This window comes from Nerophis ophidion, linkage group LG18 (assembly GCF_033978795.1).
Source record: "Nerophis ophidion isolate RoL-2023_Sa linkage group LG18, RoL_Noph_v1.0, whole genome shotgun sequence".
In the NCBI taxonomy this organism is placed as follows: domain Eukaryota; kingdom Metazoa; phylum Chordata; class Actinopteri; order Syngnathiformes; family Syngnathidae; genus Nerophis; species Nerophis ophidion.
Genome location: NC_084628.1, coordinates 41,347,008 through 41,371,889, shown reverse-complemented (window position 1 = coordinate 41,371,889; position 24,882 = coordinate 41,347,008). Strand labels below are relative to the sequence as shown.

Here is a 24,882-nt window from a genome sequence, read left to right as displayed (position 1 = left end):
GAGGAATGTTTTGACGGTGGAAATGTGTTGGAAAAATGTGAGAGGAGTCGTCGTCAGAAAAAAGGGTGGAAATAGGGCAGGAATTTTGGAAAATTCTGGGAATTTTCTGAACTTGGAGAAATGATGGTTGGAATGTCCAGAATGGTGAAATAACGGTGGAGAAATGTTGAAGTAGTAACATGTTCAATTGAGAAACGGTATTACATAATTCCTGGAAATTTGGGAAAACCAGGAATTTTTCAAGTTCAAAAAGCAATTTTGATTTTTTTTTCCTGATTAAGAGGAATGTTTGGACGGTGGAAATGTGTTGGAAAAATGTGAGAGAAGTAGTCGTCAGAAAAAAGGGTGGAAATAGGGCAGGAATTTTGGAAAATTCTGGAAATTTTCTGAACTTGGAGAAATGATGGTTGGAATTTCCAGAATGGTGAAATACCGGTGGAGAAATGTTGAAGTAGTAACATGTTCAATTGAGAAACGGTATTACATAATTCCTGGAAATTTGGGAAAACCAGGAATTTTTCAAGTTCAAAAAGCAATTTTGATTTTTTTTTCCTGATTAAGAGGAATGTTTGGACGGTGGAAATGTGTTGGAAAAATGTGAGAGAAGTAGTCGTCAGAAAAAAGGGTGGAAATAGGGCAGGAATTTTGGAAAATTCTGGAAATTTTCTGAACTTGGAGAAATGATGGTTGGAATTTCCAGAATGGTGAAATACCGGTGGAGAAATGTTGAAATAGTAACATGTTCAATTGAGAAACGGTATTACATAATTCCTGGAAATTCGGGAAAACCAGGAATTTTTCAAGTTCAAAGAGCAATTTTGATTTTTTTTCCTGATTAAGAGGAATGTTTTGACGGTGGAAATGTGTTGGAAAAATGTGAGAGGCGTAGTCGTCAGAAAAAAGGGTGGAAATAGGGCAGGAATTTTGGAAAATTCTGGGAATTTTCTGAACTCGGAGAAATGATGGTTGGAATTTCCAGAATGGCGAAATGTGTTGATGTTGGAATGGTTTGAATATGTTGAAAAATGTGGGGAGTTGTGCAACTTGGAAAAATGTTCCGTTCATTTCAGTAGGAACTTCTTGGAAATTTGGGAAAATCTGGATTTTTTTTTTTTTTATGGTAAAATAAAAAAACTTCAATGTCGTGAATGAGTTGTAATGGTTGGTCTTGGAATTTTTCAAGACGGTGGTGAAATGTTGAAGTTGTAGCATGTTGAATTGAGAAATTGTATTAGGGAATTTCTGGGATTCTCGATTGGTAGCAACATGAGGGTTCCAGGTTCGATCCCCACTTCTGCCATCCTAGTCACTGCCGTTGTGCCCTTGGGCAAGACACTTTACCCACCTGCTCCCAGTACCACCCACACTGCTTTAAATGGAACGTAGATATTGTTTTTCACTATAGAAAAGCGCTTTGCGTCACTAGAGAAATGCGCTATATAAATATAATTCACACTTCAATAAGAGGAATGGTTAAGAGGACGGTTGAAGTGGCTTGAAATACGTGGATGGAGTAGATACCAGAAAAAAGGGAAATAAGGTTTCGGAAAATCAGGAATTCTGGAAAATCCTGGAATTTTTTTGAACTTGGAAAAATGCTAGTTTGAATGTCCAAGATGAGTGGAATGTATTGATGTTGGAATTCTTTTTTTGAATAGGTTGAAGGATGTGTGAACTGTGCAACTTGGAAAAAATGTCCCATTTATTTCAAGGGGAACTTCCTGGGAATTTCGGGAAAATCTGGAATTTTTGGGGAACTTTGAAAAATGATAGTTAGAATGAATGGAATGTGTTGACAAATGTGGAAATGGTGCAAGTTTGAATATTGATCAATTTAATTTTGAATGGGGAAAATGTCTCGGAAAGTCAGGAATTCTGGAAAATCCTGGAATTTTTTTGAACTCGGAAAAATGCTAGTTTCAATGTCCAGGATGAGTGGAATGTATTGATGTTGGAATTCTTTTTTTGAATAGGTTGAAGGATGTGTGAACTGTGCAACTTGGAAAAAAATGTCCCGTTTATTTCAAGGGGAACTTCCTGGAAATTTGGGAATTTCGGGAAAATCTGGAATTTTTTGGGAATTTTGAAAAATGATAGTTAGAATGAATAGAATGTGTTGACAAATGTGGAAATGGTGCGAGTTTGAATATTGATCAATTTCATTTTGAATGGGAAAAATGTCCCGGAAAATCAGGAATTCTGGAAAATCCTGGAATTTTTTTGAACTTGGGAAAATGCTAGTTTGAATGTCCAGGATGAGTGGAATGTATTGATGTTGGAATTCGTTTTTGAATAGGTTGAAGGATGTGTGAACTGTGCAACTTGGGAAAAAATGTCCCGTTTATTTCAAGGGGAACTTCCTGGGAATTTCGGGAAAATCTGGAATTTTTGGGGAACTTTGAAAAATGATAGTTAGAATGAATGGAATGTGTTGACAAATGTGGAAATGGTGCAAGTTTGAATATTGATCAATTTCATTTTGAATGGGGAAAAATGTCCCGTGGAATGTATTGATGTTGGAATTCTTTTTTTGAATAGGTTGAAGGATGTGTGAACTGTGCAACTTGGAAAAAATGTCCCGTTTATTTCAAGGGGAACTTCCTGGAAATTTGGGAATTTCGGGAAAATCTGGAATTTTTGGGGAACTTTGAAAAATGATAGTTAGAATGGGGCTTCACGGTGGCAGAGGGGTTAGTGCGTCTGGCTCACAATACGAAGTCCCTGCAGTCCTGGGTTCAGATCCAGGCTCGGGATCTTTCTGTGTGGAGTTTGCATGTTCTCCCCGTGAATGCGTGGGTTCCCTCCGGGTACTCCGGCTTCCTCCCACTTCCAAAGACATGCACCTGGGGATAGGCCCCTCCCACCTCCAAAGACATGCTCCTGGGGATAGGTTGACTGGCAACACTAAATCGACCCTAGTGTGTGAATGTTGTCTGTCTATCTGTGTTGGCCCTGCGACGAGGTAGCGACTTGTCCAGTGTGTACCCCGCCTTCTGCCCGATTGTAGCTGAGATAGGCGCCAGCGACCCCAAAGAAGGGAATAAGCGGTAGAAAAAAAATGGATAGTTAGAATGAATGGAATGTGTTGACAAATGTGGAAATGGTGCAAGTTTGAATATTGATCAATTTAATTTTGAATGGGGAAAAATGTCCCGGAAAACCTGGAATTCTGGGAAATCTGGGAATTTTTGTAATTTGTCAAAGGAATCCAACTGTGAAGTTGGAACGCTTTGAAAGAGGTGAAAAATGTGCAAGGTTGAGCGCGCTGAAATGTGACGAAGAAATAGAAGAATCTTTGTATATAAAAGCATTTTATTGTCAACCAAGACAGTTGACAATAAAATGCTTTTATATACAAAGATACTGTCTTGGTTGACAAGACTCTGCAGTTTCGCGTGGACATCGGGGGCGGTACCTCTGGATTGGCAGACCGGGGTGGTGGTCCCTCTCTTTAAGAAGGGGGACCGGGGGGTGTGTTCCAACTATGGTGGGATCACACTCCTCAGCCTTCCCGGTAAGGTTTATTCAGGTGTACTGGAGAGGAGGCTACGCCGGATAGTCCAACTTCGGATTCAGGAGGAACAGTGTGGTTTTTGTCCTGGTCGTGGAACTGTGGACCAGCTCTATACTCTCGGCAGGGTTCTTGAGGGTGCGTGGGAGTTTGCCCAACCAGTCTACATGTGCTTTGTGGACTTGGAGAAGGCATTCGACCGTGTCCCTCGGGAAGTCCTGTGGGGAGTGATCAGAGAGTATGGGGTATCGGACTGTCTTATTGTGGCGGTCCGCTCCCTGTATGATCAGTGTCAGAGCTTGGTCCGCATTGCCGGCAGTAAGTCGGACACGTTTCCAGTGAGGGTTGGACTCCGCCAAGGCTGTCCTTTGTCACCGATTCTGTTCATAACTTTTATGGACAGAATTTCTAGGCGCAGTCAAGGCGTTGAGGGGTTCCGGTTTGGTGACCGCAGGATTAGGTCTCTGCTTTTTGCAGATGATGTGGTCCTAATGGCTTCATCTGACCAGGATCTTCAGCTCTCACTGGATCGGTTCGCAGCCGAGTGTGAAGCGACCGGAATGAGAATCAGCACCTCCAAGTCCGAGTCCATGGTTCTCGCCCGGAAAAGGGTGGAGTGCCATCTCCGGGTTGGGGAGGAGACCCTGCCCCAAGTGGAGGAGTTCAAGTACCTAGGAGTCTTGTTCAGGAGTGGGGGAAGAGTGGATCGTGAGATCGACAGGCGGCGTCTTCAGTAATGCGGACGTTGTACCGATCCGTTGTGGTGAAGAAGGAGCTGAGCCGGAAGGCAAAGCTCTCAATTTACCGGTTGATCTACGTTCCCATCCTCACCTATGGTCATGAGCTTTGGGTCATGACCGAAAGGATAAGATCACGGGTACAAGCGGCCGAAATGAGTTTCCTCCTCTCCCTTAGAGATAGGGTGAGAAGCTCTGCCATCCGGGAGGAACTCAAAGTAAAGCTGCTGCTCCTTCACATGGAGAGGAGCCAGATCTTGTCAGGATGCCACCCGAACGCCTCCCTAGGGAGGTGTTTAGGGCGCGTCCAACCGGTAGGAGGCCACGGGGAAGACCCAGGACACGTTGGGAAGACTATGTCTCCCGGCTGGCCTGGGAACGCCTCGGGATCCCCCGGGAAGAGCTAGACCAAGTGGCTGGGGAGAGGGAAGTCTGGGTTTCCCTGCTTAGGCTGTTGCCCCCGCGACCCGACCTCGGATAAGCGGAAGAAGATGGATGGATGGATGGATTTTATAGTGTGAATGTTTGGAGCGTTCACACAATAATCCAACTTATGATTGTCCTCACCTGAATGTTACTATTAACACATTTTTAATTTGCTGGTTCATGCTATAAGACCAGGACTTCCTGGACCTTCAAGTAAAATCATCACCTCATTGAAGAGGAATGTTTAAATATGTCAATGAAAAGTGCCGAAAAAGCTTAAATTGTTTAAAACAAAACCTTTAACCTTCTGTTCCAGAACATTCGAAAGATTGAAAGTGGAAGCGGTCCTCCTCGCTTTCGAGTGATGATGAGTGATGGCCGACACACTATGTCCTGTGAGTTACTCATCTTTGATTATTAATAACCTCCTCCGGACACATTAGGTGTTGTTTGAGACGCTTACTTGGATTGGAAAAACATCATCTTGATTAGCTTTCTGTCTTAAAATGTAAGTATAGTATTGGTGCAAACACAAGATGCTATTTTTACCCCCCCAAAAATAGTACTCAATGTGTGCCTCGGTGCGGCGTCTTCAGTAATGCGGACGTTGTATCGATCCGTTGTGGTGAAGAAGGAGCTGAGCCGGAAGGCAAAGCTCTCAATTTACCGGTCGATCTACGTTCCCATCCTCACCTATGGTCATGAGCTTTGGGTCATGACCGAAAGGATAAGATCACGGGTACAAGCGGCCGAAATGAGTTTCCTCCGCCGGGTGGCGGGGCTCTCCCTTAGAGATAGGGTGAGAAGCTCTGCCATCCGGGAGGAGCTCAACGTAAAGCCGCTGCTCCTCCACATCGAGAGGAGCCAGATGAGGTGGTTCGGGCATCTGGTCAGGATGCCACCCGAACGCCTCCCTAGGGATGTGTTTAGGGCACGTCCAGCTGGTAGGAGGCCACGGGGAAGACCCAGGACACGTTGGAAAGACTATGTCTCCCGGCTGGCCTGGGAACGCCTCGGGATCCCCCGGGAAGAGCTAGACGAAGTGGCTGGAGATAGGGAAGTCTGGGCTTCCCTGCTTAGGCTGCTGCCCCCGCGACCCGACCTCGGATAAGCGGAAGATGATGGATGGATGGATGAAGGATGGATGGTGTGTTTTTATTGGGTGTGTGCATGCAAACTATCAACTTTTTAACTATCTGATTGGTCCTCAAATTGTTCTCACCTAGTGCCACCTCCAGGAAAAAAATGTTGCCTTCCAAGTGCCATCATAATTGACCTGCCATAAAATTCAACAGCGTAATAGGCCCAAGTATTCATTAAAAACAAAGCAGAGGTTATATTTAACAAATATATTTAATTTTTAATACTACGCACAGATTGAACAGTCACTGTTTGAATTTAGGCAATAATACTCTTTACTAGGGTTGCAGGTTTACTGGTACTAGCACTAGTGAAAAGTATTCGGTACTATACCATCTCTTAAAAAGTACCGGACCCCCCTGAGCCCCTTTTTTTTACGGGCATGACAGTGCGTTGTCGTCACGTGGTGACATTGTTGGTTTTACCAGCAGAGGAGCATGTTCGGCAGCGCACACACACAGAGTACTTAGAAGCAGACACAGTGTGTAGACATTTTGGTGTAAAAAAGTCAAGATAAAGGTGAAGTTATAGCACTGAAACACCCTCAGGAAGAGCCGCTTTAACACATGCAGCTAACATCCATTCCTAAGTCACTAATCCTGGCCTCCGTGGCGACAAAGTATCATTATCACTGCAGGATGAGGAATAGCTAAACAGGCTTCACTACACACCATAGGAGGATACAATAGCTCACCACCATCACAATGTAAACAAACGCCATGGGTTGATCTACACCTGACATCCACTGTAATGATACCAAGTACAGGAGTGTGTCTAGTCGATGCTACTATGATTACATCGATATTTGTTTACCTTTTTTTATATTCATATTATGTTTATGAAGTCGGTAAATACGTCCCTGGACACACGAGGACTTTGCATATGACTAATGTATGAACCTGTAACTACTTGGTATCACATCGATACCTAAATGTGTGGTATCATCCAAAACTGTCAAGTATCAAAGAAGAGAAGAATAAGTGAATATTACATTTTGACAAAAGTGTCGATAGAACATGTTAAAACACAAAAAAGTACGACACCTACCCTTTACATCGGAATTTTTAAATCATATTATTATTGGTTTATTAGGTGTTATATTCTATTGTATGATCCTGTAACTACTTGGTATCGGATCGATACCTAAATGTGTGGTATCATCCAAAACTAATGTCAAGTATCAAAGAAGAGAAGAATAAGTGATTATTACATTTTAACAGAAGTGTAGATAGAACATGTCAAAACAGAAAACAGCACGACACCTACCCTTTTTATCAATATTTCTTCATCAGTAATGGTTTATTAGGTATTATATTTTACTGTATGATTCTGTAACTACTTTGGATCGGATCGATAGCTAAATGTGTGGTATCATCCAAAACTAGTCACGTATCAGAGAAGAGAAGAATAAGTGATTATTACATTTTAACAAAAGTGTAGATAGAACATGTTAAGAGAGAAAACAGCACGACACCTACCCTTTACATCAGAATTTTTAAATCATATTATTATTGGTTTATTAGGTATAATATTCTATTGTATGATCCTGTAACTACTTGGTATCGGATCGATACCTAAATGTGTGGTATCATCCAAAACTAATGTCAAGTGTCAGAGAAGAATAAGTAATTATTACATTTTAACAGAAGTGTAGATAGAACATGTTAAGAGAGAAAACAGCACGACACCTACCCTTTATATCAGTATTTCTTCATCAGTGTTGGTTTATTAGGTATTATATTATATTGTTTGATCCTGTAACTACTTGGTATCGGATCGATACCTAAATGTGTGGTATCATCCAAAACTAATGTAAGGTATGAAAAAAGAGAAGAATAACTGATTATTACGTTAAAAAACAAAAAAGTACGACACCTACCCTTTACATCAAAATTTTTAAATCATATTAATATTGGTTTATTAGGTATTATATTCTATTGTATGATCCTGTAACTACTTGGTATCGGATCGATACCTAAATGTGTGGTATCATCCAAAACTAATGTCACGTATCAAAGAAGAGAAGAATAAGTGATTATTACATTTTAACAGAAGTGTAGATAGAACATGTTAAAACAGTAAATAAACAGATATTAACAGTAAATGAACAAGTGGATTAATAATCATTTTTTACAGTTTGTCCCTCATAATAGGTGTATAAATGACACAATATGTTACTGCAAACTAATTAGGAGTCTTTGTTTGTTTACTTACTACTAACTTACAATAATAAACATTTATTTATGCACCCTAAGATTTTTTGTCCAAATTAAGCCAATCATGACATTTTTGTGGTCCCCTTTATGTAGAAATGTATGGAAATACATTTTGGTACCGGTACCAACATATTGGTATGGGGACAAGCCCCCACTGTCCTGTAGAATGCAGCGTACCACAGTTTGGTCTTTAAAAATATGTTTTTCCAAGAAGAATGGTCCGCTGTTTAGTTGTGTGGCGTACATTTGGTGGTGAGCGGTGGGAGAAAGTACACAAGGTGTCTCCTGCTAAATGTTTGTCTCTCCTGCAGCGTTCATGCTGTGCACGCAGCTCAACTGCATGGCCGAGGACAACCAGCTGGCCCCCAACTGCATCTGTCTGCTGAAGAGACATGTCACCAACATTCTGAAGGACGGGCGGTGCGCGTCTTCTTCTTCTTCTCCTCCTCCTTCGGATGAGTCCACCTGCTTCCCAGACGGCTTTTTAATAGAACGTGTTCAAAACTCTACATTTTAGACGCGTGGTGATCATCCTGGAAGTGGAGGTCCTCAAGTCTGCCGCCGAAGTCAACAGTCGTATCGGCGACCCCGTGCCTTACAGTGACGGTAACTCTTCTTGTGTGGAATCTGTCTTTAAGTTACACTTTTACATATCCAACTCACATATGACAAATCATCCACGCAGCTCAGCCTAAAGCCCCCCCGGCGCAGGCCGCCCCCCCCACCAGCCGCCCTCCGCTGCAGCCGCAAGCAGGAAATAATGGTGAGTCCACACTGCAGAAACTGAAATCTAAGTATTAGGGCTGGGCAACGATTAGAAATTTTAATCGAAGTTAATCGCACTATTTCTCCGATTAATCGCGATTAACTGCATTGTATACGCAAAGCCCAATAATGAATTCAAAAGTAGTGTGTAGTGCACCTTTATTGGAATATTCTCTCACATGAACAAAAGCGCCAAAACATTTGTTGTGCAAACACAATTTAAATCAGTCCTTGTTAACCTTTGTCTTGTGTTAGGGTCGGCACCGACCCGTTTTAGTTTTTAAATGCATAAAAACACCACATTTATTTTTTTGCATCAAAGCTTTTTGACTTTGTCAGGAACCTCTTTGTCAACAAAATAAAACATTTTAATTTTTTTCACTAAATTATAAAATGCTCTGGTAGAAATTATGCCCTTGGTGTTGTTAGGGTCGGTTTCGACCCGGTTATAAAAATAAGATGATAAAGCAATGATAAGAGCCAAAACTGAACACACTGACAGCCAGCTCCTCTCCCAATCATGTGAGCTTTAGTGGATTCTCATTTTACTTTGTTATCCTGTACAAAAACAAACAAAAGACGGACACTAAAAGTGTCACTTTTTGCCACTCTGATTTTGTTTTTTTATTAGTTTTGGAACTAGTAATCTATTTTTCTTGGTTTCATTTGCTTGATTGGTTGTTTGTTTGATGTTGGATTTCTGTTGCTGAAAAAAAAATACTTTTTAGCCTTTTTCTTGAAGTAAATATATATGGGTCAAAATTGACCCGTAACACCATAGATGTTACTATAGTTAAAATTCTTAAAATGAAAAAATAAACAAAACACATTTATTTAAGAGATGTGTTCTAATACCCCTTAGTAACAGTTAGGTAACACAACAACCTTTTTTTTATTTATATGATTCTTTTGAGGTTCGTTTTACCATTTTTAAAAATTGAAATCGAGGGGTATACTGCCAAAATAAGGCCCAATGGCCCAAACCAAAAATATTAAAACCAATATTTTCAAGGATAAGGAAGCCTAACGAGGTAACCAAGAGATGAGAAACAAATTGGATGATAGATCATTGTTTTTAGTGTATTTTACAGCTGATTTAAAACATGGGTCAAAACCGACCCGTTAACATAAGAGATGGTAACAGAAAGCTAACACAAGAGGAAGGTTAAACAGTAGCAGTTAAATAGCATATTTTATGAAAATCAACTCAAAAAATGTAAATACAAACATTTAAGCTTATTGCCACTGCCAGGGTATTTAAATTATCCTGTTTGTTATGGAAAATAAATATAATCTACATACAAATCTCTGAGCCACAATCATAACATCTGAACAGGCAATTTCTGAGGTAACAGCAGAAACATTTTTTTTATCAGGGATCTTATGTTTAAAAAACCTATATTATAGGTAGTGGGCTGTTTTAGGGAATTTTTGATCAAATTATCCGTAGTAGCAATATTAATAATGTTGTGTTTATTCTGCGTAGTGCACTTAAAATAATTATGACCATATCTAGGAATTGATATGATGGGAATTTTCCGATTGTTTGCTTGGTGCTTTGATAAACTGAACGCATCATATACATGGTACTATATTGTGATGTTATGAGCCAGGGAATAAAATAACTACCCTACCCAGCATGCAACAGGAGTGACGAGCATAGGTTGTGTCGCCATGACGGCATCTTGTATGTTGTGATATGCACGCTCTGAAAGTAAACATTAAGAACTCAGCCAACACTCCTGGTCTGCATTATTCATAAATAGACAGACAACACATACACTCCGCTGCTTCACAGGCCGCTGGATGTAGCCGGCAAAGTATTCCCATGCTAGCTAGCCGGTCTAGCAAGCACGCGTCATTCAGTCCAAAACGGCCCGATCTATCCACATCCAGAATTGTCTGGCGGTCGTAAGTGATCCCGGAGTGACCACGCTGTAAGGCAGCCATGAAATTTGCAGAATTGTCCGGTATTTTTGCCAAATGTTCCATCTTTACCAAGAGCCCCTCGACGCCGGGCGACGCCATCTTGTTAAGAAAAGGCGTTAACAAAATAAAAGCATGTAAACAACATACGCAAATGTGCGATAAAATAATTGTCGGCGTTAATGGATTGATGAGTTAACTCATAATTAACGCACTAATTTGCCCACCCCTAATATATATCTCAAATAAGGCTGACATTTGCTTATTTTCTGTCTGATAAGAGCATTTTTCTCACTAAGCAGATTTTATGTTAGTCTTTTACTTTTTTTAAGTGTTCTAAATGATGTCAGTAAGATATTACAGCTTGTTGCTGAGATGTGATGACTTATATTGAGTAAAACATGCTTGAAAGTAGAATTACAAGTGTTGCAAAGCTGTGTCATCAACGCTCACAAGTAGAAAACTACTTTTTTAAAATAATCATTTCTTGTTTCAAGCAGGAAATAAATTTAAAAAAAACATGACTTTGACACAATTGTGTCTCATAATTAAAACCAAATGGACTTTGCTGTTTTAATTTCAAAGAAACAATAGAAAATGTGTTCTCATATAGGAGTACACTTGGCACAGTTTAGTGTTGGTTTATTAGGTATTATATTGTTTGATCCTGTAACTACTTGGTATCGGGTCGATACCTAAATGTGTGGTATCATCCAAAACTAATGTAAGGTATGAAAAAAGAGAAGAATAAGTGATTATTACATTTGAACAAAAGTGTAGATAGAACATGTTAAAACACAAAAAAGTATGACACCCACCCTTTACATCAGAATTTTTAAATCATATTATTATTGGTTTATTAGGTATATTCTATTGTATGATCCTGTAACTACTTGGTATCGGATCGATACCTAAGTGTGGTGTCATCCAAAACTAATGTAAGGTATGAAAAACGAGAATAAGTGATTATTACATTTTAACAAAAGTGTAGATAGAACATGTTAAAACACAAAAAAGTACGACACCTACCCTTTACATCAGAATTTTTAAATCATATTATTATTGGTTTATTAGGTATATTCTATTGTATGATCCTGTAACTACTTGGTATCGGATCGATACCTAAATGTGTGGTATCATCCAAAACTAATGTCAAGTATCAAAGAAGAGAAGAATAAGTAATTATTACATTTTAACAATTGTAGATAGAACATGTTAAAACAGAAAATAAACAGATATTAACAGTAAATGAACAAGTGGATTAATAATCATTTTTTACAGTTTGTCCCTCCATAATATGTATAAAATAATAGGTGTATAAATGACACAATATGTTACTGCAGACTAATTAGGAGTCTTTGTTTGTTTACTTACTACTAACTTACAATAATAAACATTTATTTATGTACCCGAAGATTTTTTGTCCAAATTAAGCCAATCATGACATTTTTGTGGTCCCCTTAATTAGTAATGTATGGAAATACATTTCGGTACCGGTACCAACATATTGGTATGGGGACAAGCCTCCACTGTCCTGTAGAATGCAGCGTACCACAGTTTGGTCTTTAAAAATATGTTTTTCCAAGAAGAATGGTCTGCTGTTTAGTTAGAAAATGTGTACTCATATAGGAGTACAGTTGAGTTGGCACAGTACAGTAAACTGACAGTTAATATTTAACCATTTAACATTTCTAACAGTTTTGAACAGAAATAGTTCATGCACATTCAGATAAATTCTTCAAAATTACAATTAAAAACATTGTGGGCGGGGGCGGGGCTGTTTATATGCGCACTAATTGACTGAAAGAGCACGCACTTGGCGCGATGATGTCATGTTGTCGATGGAAAAATGCATTTTCAGACGGCTAGGAGACCCGAGAGCAGAGGTGGGTAGAGTAGCCAGAAATTGTACTCAAGTAAGAGTACTGTTACTTTAGAGATTTATTACTCAAGTAAAAGTAAGGAGTAGTCACCCAAATATTTACTTGAGTAAAAGTAAAAAGTATGTTGTGAAAAAACTACTCAAGTACTGAGTAACTGATAAGTAACTTGATTACGGCAACAAATAATGCACAAAAACATAAAAATAGCAATGAGCAAATTCATAGCCAGGAATATTTCTTAAGCAACTAAAACAATATTATATATTAAATAATAGTACATTAAAATAACATTTAAAAAAATGGCACATTGGACCACAATAACTTAACAGCACCAGAGCCTCAGTAGGCATTCATTGATTTGATTGATTGATTGATTGATTGATTGTTTAAAACTTTTATTAGTAGATTGCACAGTACAGTACATATTCCCTACAATTGACCACTAAATGGTAACACCCCAGTAAGTTTTTTAACTTTGATCAATTACTTAGTAAATGACCAAGTCGAGGTGATCTACCTCATATATACATATACATACACATATCATATATACACACACAAATCATACATATATGTATACATACACACATTTATATATACAGTATATAATTAATTTTTATTTATTTTGCCGTTTTTGTTGACATGTTAAAGGTGTTTTAATGAATATACATGCATGTTTAACATATAGATTCCTATCTTTCACAAAGACAAGAATATAAGTTGGTGTATTACCTGATTCTGATGACTTGCATTGATTGGAATCAGACGTCCACGTTTTCAAATGGAGAAAAAAAGTTCCTCTTTTCTGTCTAATACCACATGGAAGTCGTTGGTTTTTGGCATCTTATTTGTCCAGCTTCCATATTCGTTTTTATACACTTTACAAGAAATACATTGGCGGCAAACTCCGTAGCTTGGGCTGGCTTTCGGAGACCCTTATTTTGTTGATGGAGCGGCGCTTTTATTGTGAAGACAGGAACTGTGCGATCAGTCTTTAGGCTTTTGACGGGAAGTACGGTTGAAATAAAAAGTGTCTTTTTTTCTTTACACTGTTGATTGATTGATTGAAACTTTTATTAGTATATTGCACAGTACAGTACATAATCCGTACAATTGACCACTAAATGGTAACACCTCGATAAGTTTTTCAACATGTCGGGATCTACGTGTGACGGTCACGTGACCGCCTGGCTCTGTTTGATTGGTCCAACGTCACCAGTGACTGCATTTGATTGGTGAAACGCAGGCATGCGTAGTTCCTGCTTTGAAGCTCTGTCATTAACCAAAACAAACATTAATAGATCGATAAAAAAAAGTAGCGAGTAGCGAGCTGAATGTAGATAAATGAACGGAGTAAAAGTAGCGTTTCTTCTCTATAAATATACTCAAGTAAAAGTATGTTGCATAAAAACTACTCGTAGAAGTACAATTTATCCCAAAAGTTACTCAAGTAAATGTAACGGAGTAAATGTAGCGCGTTACTAACCACCTCTGCCCGAGAGTAACAAGAGCTTGCCTTGTTGCCTTTCCATCAAGAACGATAAACGAGTTTTTAGTATAAGTTTGCTGGTTTGAAGAAATGTATGGCGAGCACATATCATGATGTCAAGATAACGGCATCAGCATTTACTTCATTTAAGAATAGTTTTCAACATATTGAGCAAAAAGGTACCATGGTTTTTTCTTGCAATAAAAGTGCACTTCTTATTAGTGAGAATATATTTATTTTAAGCTATTTTTGGCTTTATTGAGGTTAGCTCATTTGACTTTTTTTTGGAAAGTCTTGACAAGCCAAATGTTCTTCTTCTATTGGCAGATCATTCTGCTCAGTTGAAATAAAATACCCCTCATTTTTGTTAGTTTTTTTCTTCTTTTTTGAAGACTAACTTTTTGCAGTCCATGTAGATTTTCCACTTTAGCTGCAACGTGATTGAATTTTTCTCAGTGTGTGACTTTATGTCACATGTGTGTCAAAGTCCAGACCCGGTGGCCAAATGTGGCCCTCCACTTCATTTTATATGGCCTGCAAACAATGTACGTCAAGAAAGTACCTTACATGTATTTTTTTAATACATTTATTTGATTTTTCCATTTTGACAGAAAGCAAAGTGTACCGCATGAACTTTTTCAAACTAATTGTGTCCAATATTGCTAGACTTATGATTTTAAAGCAAGTCATCCATCAAATTGCACACTGTTAAATAATTAACACTGGTACTGTTTTTCCATTTACACTAATATGCTGTTGAAAAAAAAATATTTTGGCAATTAAGCTGCCATCAAAAATAGTGCTACTATTTTTCAATGTACCTTAATATGCTAAAAAACAACACTGTATATTTAACTTGTCCTTTTTTTTTCTCCAAAAACTAAATATTTTTTACAGTGTACATGAAAGTATATATCTATAATGATCAAATGCATTGGTAAATTAATATAATATTTGCTGATACACGTGGCCCTCCGATGGCAGACATAACTCAGTGAAAATGACTCTGACACGCATGCTTTAGAGCAGGGGTGCCCACACTTTTTCTGCAGGCGAGCTACTTTTCAATTGACCAACTCGAGGGGATCTACCTCATTTATATATATCATTTATATTTATTTATTTATGAAAGAGACATTTTTGTAAACAAGTTAAATGTGTTTAATGATAATACAAGCATGTGTAACACATACAGATGTCTTTCTTTCACGAAGACAAGAATATAAGTTGGTGTATTACCTGATTCTGATGACTTGCATTGATTGGAATCAGACAGTAATGATGATAACGCCCACATTTTCGAATAGGGGAGAAAAAAAGTTGTCCTTTCTGTACAATACCACGTGAAAGTGGTTGGTTTTTGGCATCTAATTCATCCAGCTTCCATACACTTTACAAGAAAAACATTGGCGGCAAATTCCGTAGCTTGCTTGATTGACATTCACGGCACCCGAGGGTCTTGTGAGATGACGCTGGCTGCTGCCAGTTCATTATTATGAAAAAATGACAGAGAGGAAGGCGAGAAACACTTTTTATTTCAACAGACTTTCGCGCCGTCCCTTCCGTCAAAACTCTAAAGGCCGACTGCACATTTCCTATCTTCACAATAAAAGCCCTGCTTCATGCTGCCTGCGCTAACAAAATAAGAGTCTCGGAAAGCTGGCGTGCACAAGTGATGTGCACGCCAGCTTTCTGAGGGATCGCTTGTGCACGCCAGTTTTCCGAGACTCTGTATTTAGTTAGCGCAGGCAGCATGAAGCAGGGCTTTTATTGTGAAGATAGGAAATGTGCAGTCGGCCTTTAGAGTTTTGACGGAAGGTACGGCGCGAGAGTCTGTTGAAATAAAAAGTGTTTCTCGCCTTCCTCTCGGTCATATTTTCATAATAATGATCTTGCAGCAGCCAGCGTCATCTCACAAGACCCTCCGGTACCGTGAATGTCATTTAAGTGACGTCTTGGTGAAGATTGATGATCACTCATTTTTAGGTCTATTTTTTTTAAAAGCCTGGCTGGAGATCGACTGACACACACGGTCGACTGGTAGCTCGCGATCGACGTAATGGGCACCCCTGCTTTAGATCCTTAAAACTAAATGACTGTTACCCATAGTAGGTCTCCCATCAAAGATGGGACTCCATTTGAGAATGTGGTGTATTTGTATAATAGATATAATTTACCACATCTGTAGAACACTATAAATGTTTTAATTTGACTATGGCGAACAATACATTTCAAGAACTAAATGCATAACTTTTGTGTATATATATATATTTATTTATTTATGAAATTTTTATTAACATTCAGCATCAGACGTTCAAATAATTTCATCATATTTGCATACATTCATCTATAAATGTCAAAATGTATATATTTTTTATATCCCAAAGATGCCAACCCCCCCAAAAAGAAAAACAACAGCAAAAAAAAGCTATCATAACCATGTATATATATATTTGTTTTATTATTATTTTTTAATAAATGTATTTGTTAATATTAATATTACTTTGCTCTAAATTGTTTTAGTTAGTTTGCATGACTTTCTTTTAACCACCAGATGGCAGCATTTACTTTTTCAAACCCAAGTGTTGTACAGCAAGCAAACACTGCATTATATCTTCTTATTATTACTATTATTTAATGAATAAATTCAAATAAAATACTGTGATGAGGTGGCGACTTGTCCAGGGTGGACACCGCCTTCTGCCCGATTGTAGCTGAGATAGGCGCCAGCGCCCCCCGCGACCCCAAAAGGGAATAAGCGGTAGTAAATGGATGCAAAAAAAAATGTTACCTTCCAATGAGCTACCAAGGCAGATAGGAAAGGAAATGTAATCAATATAAACACAATTCAAAAATCACAATAAAAACCATGACGTAAAATAACCTCTTTTAAATTAAGGTGCATAAATAAGGAATATGTAAGAAATGTGTCATGAATTTTACTAAAATAGTGCAAAGTGTAATAAAGAAGAACTTGAGAAAATAATATTGCAGGTTTACTGCCAGGAATTTTGTGTAATTTGGTTTGTTATTCTTATCAAAGTATGACAATTAATTTATGTTATGCATTAATTATTATTCTCCAGCAACCCTGAAAGGGATAGGAGGTAGAAAATGGATGGACGCCAAGATATGCTCCAGCATTGCCCACGACCCCAAAAGGGACAAGTGGTAGGAAATGGATGGATGGGCATACATCCATAAATGTGAAAATGTATATATATTTTTCATATCCCAACAATGCCAATCCCTCCAAAAAGAGAAAAACAGTAAAAAAAAAATATTTAATATAACGATATATATATATATATGTATATTTTGTATTATTTTTTTTTAATTAATTGCTTTGTTAATATTATTATTATTACTTTGCTTTGATTTGTTTTATTTTTTTCTGCATGACTTTCTTTTAACCACCAGATAGCAGCATTTATCTACTCTTTAAACCTTAAGTGGTGTTGCATAGCAAGCAGACTTAGACTTCTTTTTTTTTTTATTGTCATTCAAATGTGAACTTTACAGTACAAATAAGAACAACATTTTGTTGCATTAGCTCATGGTAGTGCAGGATAAACAAGGTGCAGATATAAATAAATAGATGACTGTACAGATAAATATATTGCACTTTTGCATATGCATCCACTGTATTATATCTTAATTCATGCACTTTGGTATCTATTATTATTTTTTAATGAATAAAATTAAAATAAAATACTGCGATGAGGTGGCGACTTGTTCAGGGTGTACCCCGCCTACCGCCCGAATCCAGCTGAGATAGGCTCCAGCCCCCCCAAAAGGGACAAGCAGTAGAAAAGGGATGACTAAAATAAATTGAGTGAATGAATGAAATAAGTTTATTTCGGTCATATAATCAGCCGTTAACCATTCTGTGTGAGCAGTTTAACAGTACAGATGACAGATACACAACAATCACACACATTTACACACAAAAATAAAATAAAATAAAAAGAATGACGGAAAAAAGAACAGGCTGAAGCCAAGATTTACATTTGCCTATCCTACACTTTCGCTGAAAATAAGATTACCTGGAACAGAAACGTTAAAAAAAAAAATCATTGGGATGAAAATAATTGTTACTATATTTTATAATTTTTAGTTATTTCACCTTTCAAGGTTTTCTTAAAGCTTACCAAAGAAGTACTTCAGCTCATCACTGAGCGTGTTCCACCATTTAATTCTTAAGACTGAAATACATTTGTATTTTATATTCCTTCTCGCTTTACATACTTGACATCAATATCCCCGTAAAAGATCGTTTTCTCCTCTTAATGGAAAGAAGCTAAGAATACAAACTTGAAGGCTGTTGTTCTTTACTCCAAACATAATTTCCACTGTTTTTAAAAACAAAATATCTGAAAATGTTAACACTTTACAACTTATAAATAATGGATTGGTATGTTGTGTATTATTCTAATCAGCCTTTTTTTAACTTTAATTATTGGCTCTATATTTGTTCTATAAACATTTCCCAAAATTCCAACACATTAAGTATGGGCAAATAAAAAGATAATATAACATATGCAGACATTTCTTATCCAGCATGTGTTTTATTTTATAAAGAATAGCAATGAATTTGGATATTTTTCCCTTTTATATATTCAATGTGTGGTTTCTAACATCATTTATGATTCATTTTTATTCCCAAGAATTTAGTTTCATATATCAATTTCCACTAGATTTAATTTTAATTTTGCTTCAAATGTTGTTTTTGCACCATTAAACACCATAAATGTAGTTTTCTTATCATTTAATGACCCATCCATCCATTTCCTACCGTTTATTCCCTTTGGGTTCGCGGGGGGCGCTGGTGCCTATCTCAGCTACAATCGGGCGGAAGGCGGGCTACACCCTGGACAAGTCGCCACCTCATCACAGGGCCAACACAGATAGACAGACAACATTCACACACTAGGGACCATTTAGTGTTGCCTGGGGATAGGCCCCTCCCACCTCCAAAGACATGCACCTGGGGATAGGCCCCTCCCACCTCCAAAGACATGCACCTGGGGATAGGCCCCTCCTACCTCCAAAGACATGCACCTGGGGATAGGCCCCTCCCACCTCCAAAGACATGCACCTGGGGATAGGCCCCTCCCACCTCCAAAGACATGCAGCTAGGGATAGGCCCCTCCCACCTCCAAAGACATGCACCTAGGGATAGGCCCCTCCCACCACCAAAGACATGCACCTGGGGATAGGCCCCTCCCACCTCCAAAGACATGCACCTAGGGATAGGCCCCTCCCACCTCCAAAGACATGCACCTGGGGATATGCCCCTCCCACCTCCAAAGACATGCACCTAGGGATAGGCCCCTCCCACCTCCAAAGACATGCACCTGGGGATAGGCCCCTCCTACCTCCAAAGACATGCACCTGGGGATAGGCCCCTCCCACCTCCAAAGACATGCACCTGGGGATAGGCCCCTCCTACCTCCAAAGACATGCACCTGGGGATAGGCCCCTCCCACCTCTAAAGACATGCACCTGGGGATAGGCCCCTCCCACCTCTAAAGACATGCACCTGGGGATAGGCCCCTCCCACCTCCAAAGACATGCAGCTAGGGATAGGCCCCTCCCACCACCAAAGACATGCACCTGGGGATAGGCCCCTCCCACCTCCAAAGACATGCACCTAGGGATAGGCCCCTCCCACCTCCAAAGACATGCACCTGGGGATAGGCCCCTCCCACCACCAAAGACATGCACCTGGGGATAGGCCCCTCCAAAGACATGCACCTAGGGATAGGCCCCTCCCACCTCCAAAGACTTGCACCCAGGGATAGGCCCCTCCCACCTCCAAAGACATGCACCTGGGGATAGGCCCCTCCCACCTCCAAAGACATGCAGCTGGGGATTGGCCCCTCCCACCTCCAAAGACATGCACCTGGGGATAGGCCCCTCCCACCTCCAAAGACATGCACCTAGGGATAGGCCCCTCCCACCTCCAAAGACATGCACCTGGGGATATGCCCCTCCCACCTCCAAAGACATGCACCTAGGGATAGGCCCCTCCCACCTCCAAAGACATGCACCTGGGGATAGGCCCCTCCTACCTCCAAAGACATGCACCTGGGGATAGGCCCCTCCCACCTCCAAAGACATGCACCTGGGGATAGGCCCCTCCTACCTCCAAAGACATGCACCTGGGGATAGGCCCCTCCCACCTCTAAAGACATGCACCTGGGGATAGGCCCCTCCCACCTCTAAAGACATGCACCTGGGGATAGGCCCCTCCCACCTCCAAAGACATGCAGCTAGGGATAGGCCCCTCCCACCACCAAAGACATGCACCTGGGGATAGGCCCCTCCCACCTCCAAAGACATGCACCTAGGGATAGGCCCCTCCCACCTCCAAAGACATGCACCTGGGGATAGGCCCCTCCCACCACCAAAGACATGCACCTGGGGATAGGCCCCTCCAAAGACATGCACCTAGGGATAGGCCCCTCCCACCTCCAAAGACTTGCACCCAGGGATAGGCCCCTCCCACCTCCAAAGACATGCACCTGGGGATAGGCCCCTCCCACCTCCAAAGACATGCAGCTGGGGATTGGCCCCTCCCACCTCCAAAGACATGCACCTGGGGATAGGCCCCTCCCACCTCCAAAGACATGCACCTGGGGATAGGTTGATTGGCAACACTAAATGGTCCCTAGTGTGAGTTTGAGGCGAGCATCCTCATCAGCGTCGTCATTGTTCACTTCTCTGTGCTTCAGCCGGGGCTTAATTACCGCGAGTGCAGCGCTTGGCCAAGTGGGAGGACTTAAGTGGACACTTTGAACTCTAATCCTCCGTGTGAGCAAATGTGCCACTCTAGTAAAGAGGGTGTCACTTCTCCACCTCTCTTGGTGGGTGAAGGTAGCAGCGCCTCACACTTCTGTGGATCATCTTGGCGCCACATGGCCGCTCTCACACGTTAGTCCTCAATGGGCAAATGTAACAAACAATGGCATCTGTGACCACAAAGTTCATGGTGGAGCTGAAGGACGGATGCAGAGAAAAGACGGACTGTTTAAAGCAGGGGTAAATGAATGATCTATGGCCCCACGGGATGATATTTCATTGGTATTAGAACCGGCCCGCAGGCCACAGCCGCCTGCTGTTGTTTTGCTAACACAAATACTGCCAGGGATTTTTACTAAACCCCATCAAGTCATAAAAATGGGGTCCCGCAGTAAACTTTTGGGATATAACAGGATGTTAAGATGTGCTCTCAATTATTGCATTTGGCCAAATTGTTTTTTTTTTCCCTAAACGCCTGATTTTATTATTGAAGGCTGACACGCACAGCTGAAACGCGTCCGTGGTTGATTGTGTCAATTTGTCTGTGCTAATAATAATAATCAAATTTCATTCTGTTTGAAATGAAAACACATTTTGGGGTCCCACAGTAAATTTTTGGGATATAACAGTAACCTGCAAACAATACATAAACAATATAAAAAGACAAACTACTTAATAATAATGACAACAGTTTTATATTTTTAGAATGCAATACAATTAATTGCATTATTTGCATGCAAAATAGTAATCAATGTTCATTCTGCTATTATAAGATGTTTGAGTGAAGTGAAGTGAGGTATATTTATATAGCGCTTTTCTCTAGTGACTCAAAGCGCTTTACATAGTGAAACCCAATATCTAAGTTACATTTAAACCAGTGTGGGTGGCACTGGGAGCAGGTGGGTAAAGTGTCTTGCCCAAGGACACAACGGCAGTGACTAGGATGGCGGAAGCGGGAATCAAACCTGCAACCCTCAAGTTGCTGGCACAGCCACTCTACCAACCGAGCTATACCGCCCCACATTCTGGGGTCCCACAGTCAATTTTTGGGACATAACCGGATGCTAAGATGTGCTCTTAATTATTGCGTTCGGCCTAATTGTCTTATTTCCTAAACGCCTGTTTTCGTTATTGAAGGCTGACATCCACAGCTGAAACGCGTCCGTGGTTGATTGTGTCAGTTTGTGTATGCTAATTAAAACCGGTGCGCTCACAGCCTGTGTGGTGTGGCCGCATATACAAAACCGTGCGTTTTTGATGATTACACTGTGCCGTTTAAATAGTGGTTTCTCCACGCAAATCCGCTGAGCTGTTTTCAATCTGCCAACAATACATAAACAATATAAAAAGACAAACTACTTAATAATAATGACAACAGTTCTAGATTTTAAGAATGCAATACAATTAATTGCATTATTTGCATACAAAATAGTAATCAATTTTCATTTTGCTATTATAACATGTTTGAGATAAATAACACATTCTGGGGTCCCACAGTCAATTTTTGGGACATAACCGGATGTTAAGATGTGCTCTTAATTATTGCGTTTGGCCTAATTGTCTTATTTCCTAAACGCCTGTTTTCATTATTGAAGGCTGACATCCACAGCTGAAACGCGTCCGTGGTTGATTGTGTCAATTTGTGTATGCTAATTAAAACCGGTGCGCTCACAGCCTGTGTCGTGTGGCCGCATATACAAAACCGTGCGTTTTTGATGATTATTACACTGTGCCGTTTAAATAGTGGTTTCTCTACGCAAATCCGCTGAGCTGTTTTCAATCTGCCAACAATACATAAACAATATAAAAAGACAAACTACCTAATAATAATGACAACAGTTTTAGATTTAAAGAATGCAATACAGTTAATTGCATTATTTGCATGCAAAATAGTAATCATTGTTCATTCTGCTATTATAACATGTTTGAGATGAAAACACATTCTGGGGTCCCACAGTCAATTTTTGGGACATAACCGGATGTTAAGATGTGCTCTTAATTATTGCGTTCGGCCTAATTGTCTTATTTCCTAAACGCCTGTTTTCATTATTGAAGGCTGACATCCACAGCTGAAACGCGTCCGTGGTTGATTGTGTCAATTTGTGTGTGCTAATTAAAACCGGTGCGCTCACAGCCTGTGTGGTGTGACCGCATATAAAAAACCGTGCGTTTTTGATGGTTATTACACTGTGCCGTTTAAATAGTGGTTTCTCCACGCAAATCCGCTGAGCTGTTTTCAATCTGCCAACAATACATAAACAATATAAAAAGACAAACTACTTAATAATAATGACAACAGTTTTATATTTTTAGAATGCAATACAATTAATTGCATTATTTGCATGCAAAATAGTAATCAATGTTCATTCTGCTATTATAACATGTTTGAGATAAATAACACATTCTGGGGTCCCACAGTCAATTTTGTTTTTTTTTGTAGAGAATAAATGATGAAAAAAACACTTTATTGAACAGTTTAAAAGAGGAGAAAACACGAAAAAGATTAACATTTTAACATTTTATTTTGAAACAGAGTTTCTTCAATTTCGACTCTTTAAATTCAAAATTCAACCCAAAAAAATGAAGAGGAAAAACTAGCTAATTTGAATCTTTTTGAAAAAACTAAAAGAATTTATGGAACATCATTAGTCATTTTTCCTGATTAAGATTAATTTTAGAATTTTGATGACATGTTTTAAATAGGTTAAAATCCAATCTGCACTTTGTTAGAATATATAACAAATTGGACCAAGCTATATTTCTAACAAAGACAAATCATTATTACTTCTAGTTTTCCAGAACTAAAATTTTAAAAGAAAATCGAAAGACTTTTGAATAAGATTTAAATTTGATTCTACAGATTTTCTAGATTTGCCGGAGTAATTGTTTTTAATTTTAATCATAAGTGTGAAGAAATATTTCACAAATATTCTTTGTCGAAAAAACAGAAACTAAAATGAAGAATAAAAATAAAATGTAATTATTATTATTTACAATAAAAAAAATACTTGAACATTGATTTAAATTGTCAGGAAAGAAGAGGAAAGACTTTAAAAGGTAAAAAGGTATATGTGTTTTAAAAATCCTAAAATGTTTTAAGTTGTATTTTTTTTCTAAAATTGTCTTTCTGAAAGTTATCAGAAGCAAAGTAAAAAAATAAATGAATTTATTTAAACGAAGACCAAATTCTATTTGAGTTTTGTCTCTCTTAGAATTAAAAATGTCAAGCAAAGCGAGACCAGCTTGCTAGTAAATAAATACAATTTAAAAAATTGAGGCAGCTCACTGGTAAGTGCTGCTATTTGAGCTATTTTTTAGAACAGGCCAGCGGGCGACTCATCTGGTCCTTACGCCCGCGGGCACCACAATAGTGACCCCTGATATAGTGTATCACGATATGGCCTAAAAATATCTAGATATTAATAAAAGGCCATATTGTCCAGTCCTACCCTAGTCCATTTACAAGTAAAAATGAATTAGTAAAATTTATGGGAATCATTTGTAAACATTGGCGGTGGGCTACTTACTTACATACAGTGGAAATACTGTTAATGCTTATCAATGTCGTTGCATCCCTACTCTGCAGTTTAATTGCAACTTTGGACATATTTTGTACATTAATGAGGCTAAAACTGTTTCTCATACGAGATTGCAATGCATACTTGGTCAACAGCCATACCTTTTACACTGAAGGTTGCGTAAAAGGTTAACTTTAACACTCTTACTAATATGCGCCACACTCTGTGAACCCACACCAAACACATTTCTGGAGAACATTGGCTCTATAACACATAAACGCAACATAACAACTACCCACAATGCCATGCATACATGGGGGGTGGGGGGGTGGGGGAAGATTAACATCTTAGCTTTGTGTCATCTTATATTTCCTAACCCGGTTGTACAATTTAGGGGGAATCTGTTTGCCAAAGTTTCGGTCTGAAAAATGTGACAACCATTTACTGTGAATGAATGAATGGGTTTA

General features: G+C 39.2%; 1 protein-coding gene across 1 annotated transcript in view; it reads left to right on the top strand.

Moving 5' to 3' along the window:
* The window catches only part of rpa1 (replication protein A1), a 90,726-nt gene that overhangs the window by 3,933 nt on the left and 61,911 nt on the right, over positions 1 to 24,882 (top strand). The window contains exons 3-6 of the mRNA XM_061878123.1: positions 4,991 to 5,069; positions 8,342 to 8,450; positions 8,548 to 8,636; positions 8,716 to 8,793. Coding sequence (XP_061734107.1) covers positions 4,991 to 5,069; positions 8,342 to 8,450; positions 8,548 to 8,636; positions 8,716 to 8,793 — 355 coding nt within the window. The remainder of the gene's footprint in view (positions 1 to 4,990; positions 5,070 to 8,341; positions 8,451 to 8,547; positions 8,637 to 8,715; positions 8,794 to 24,882) is intronic.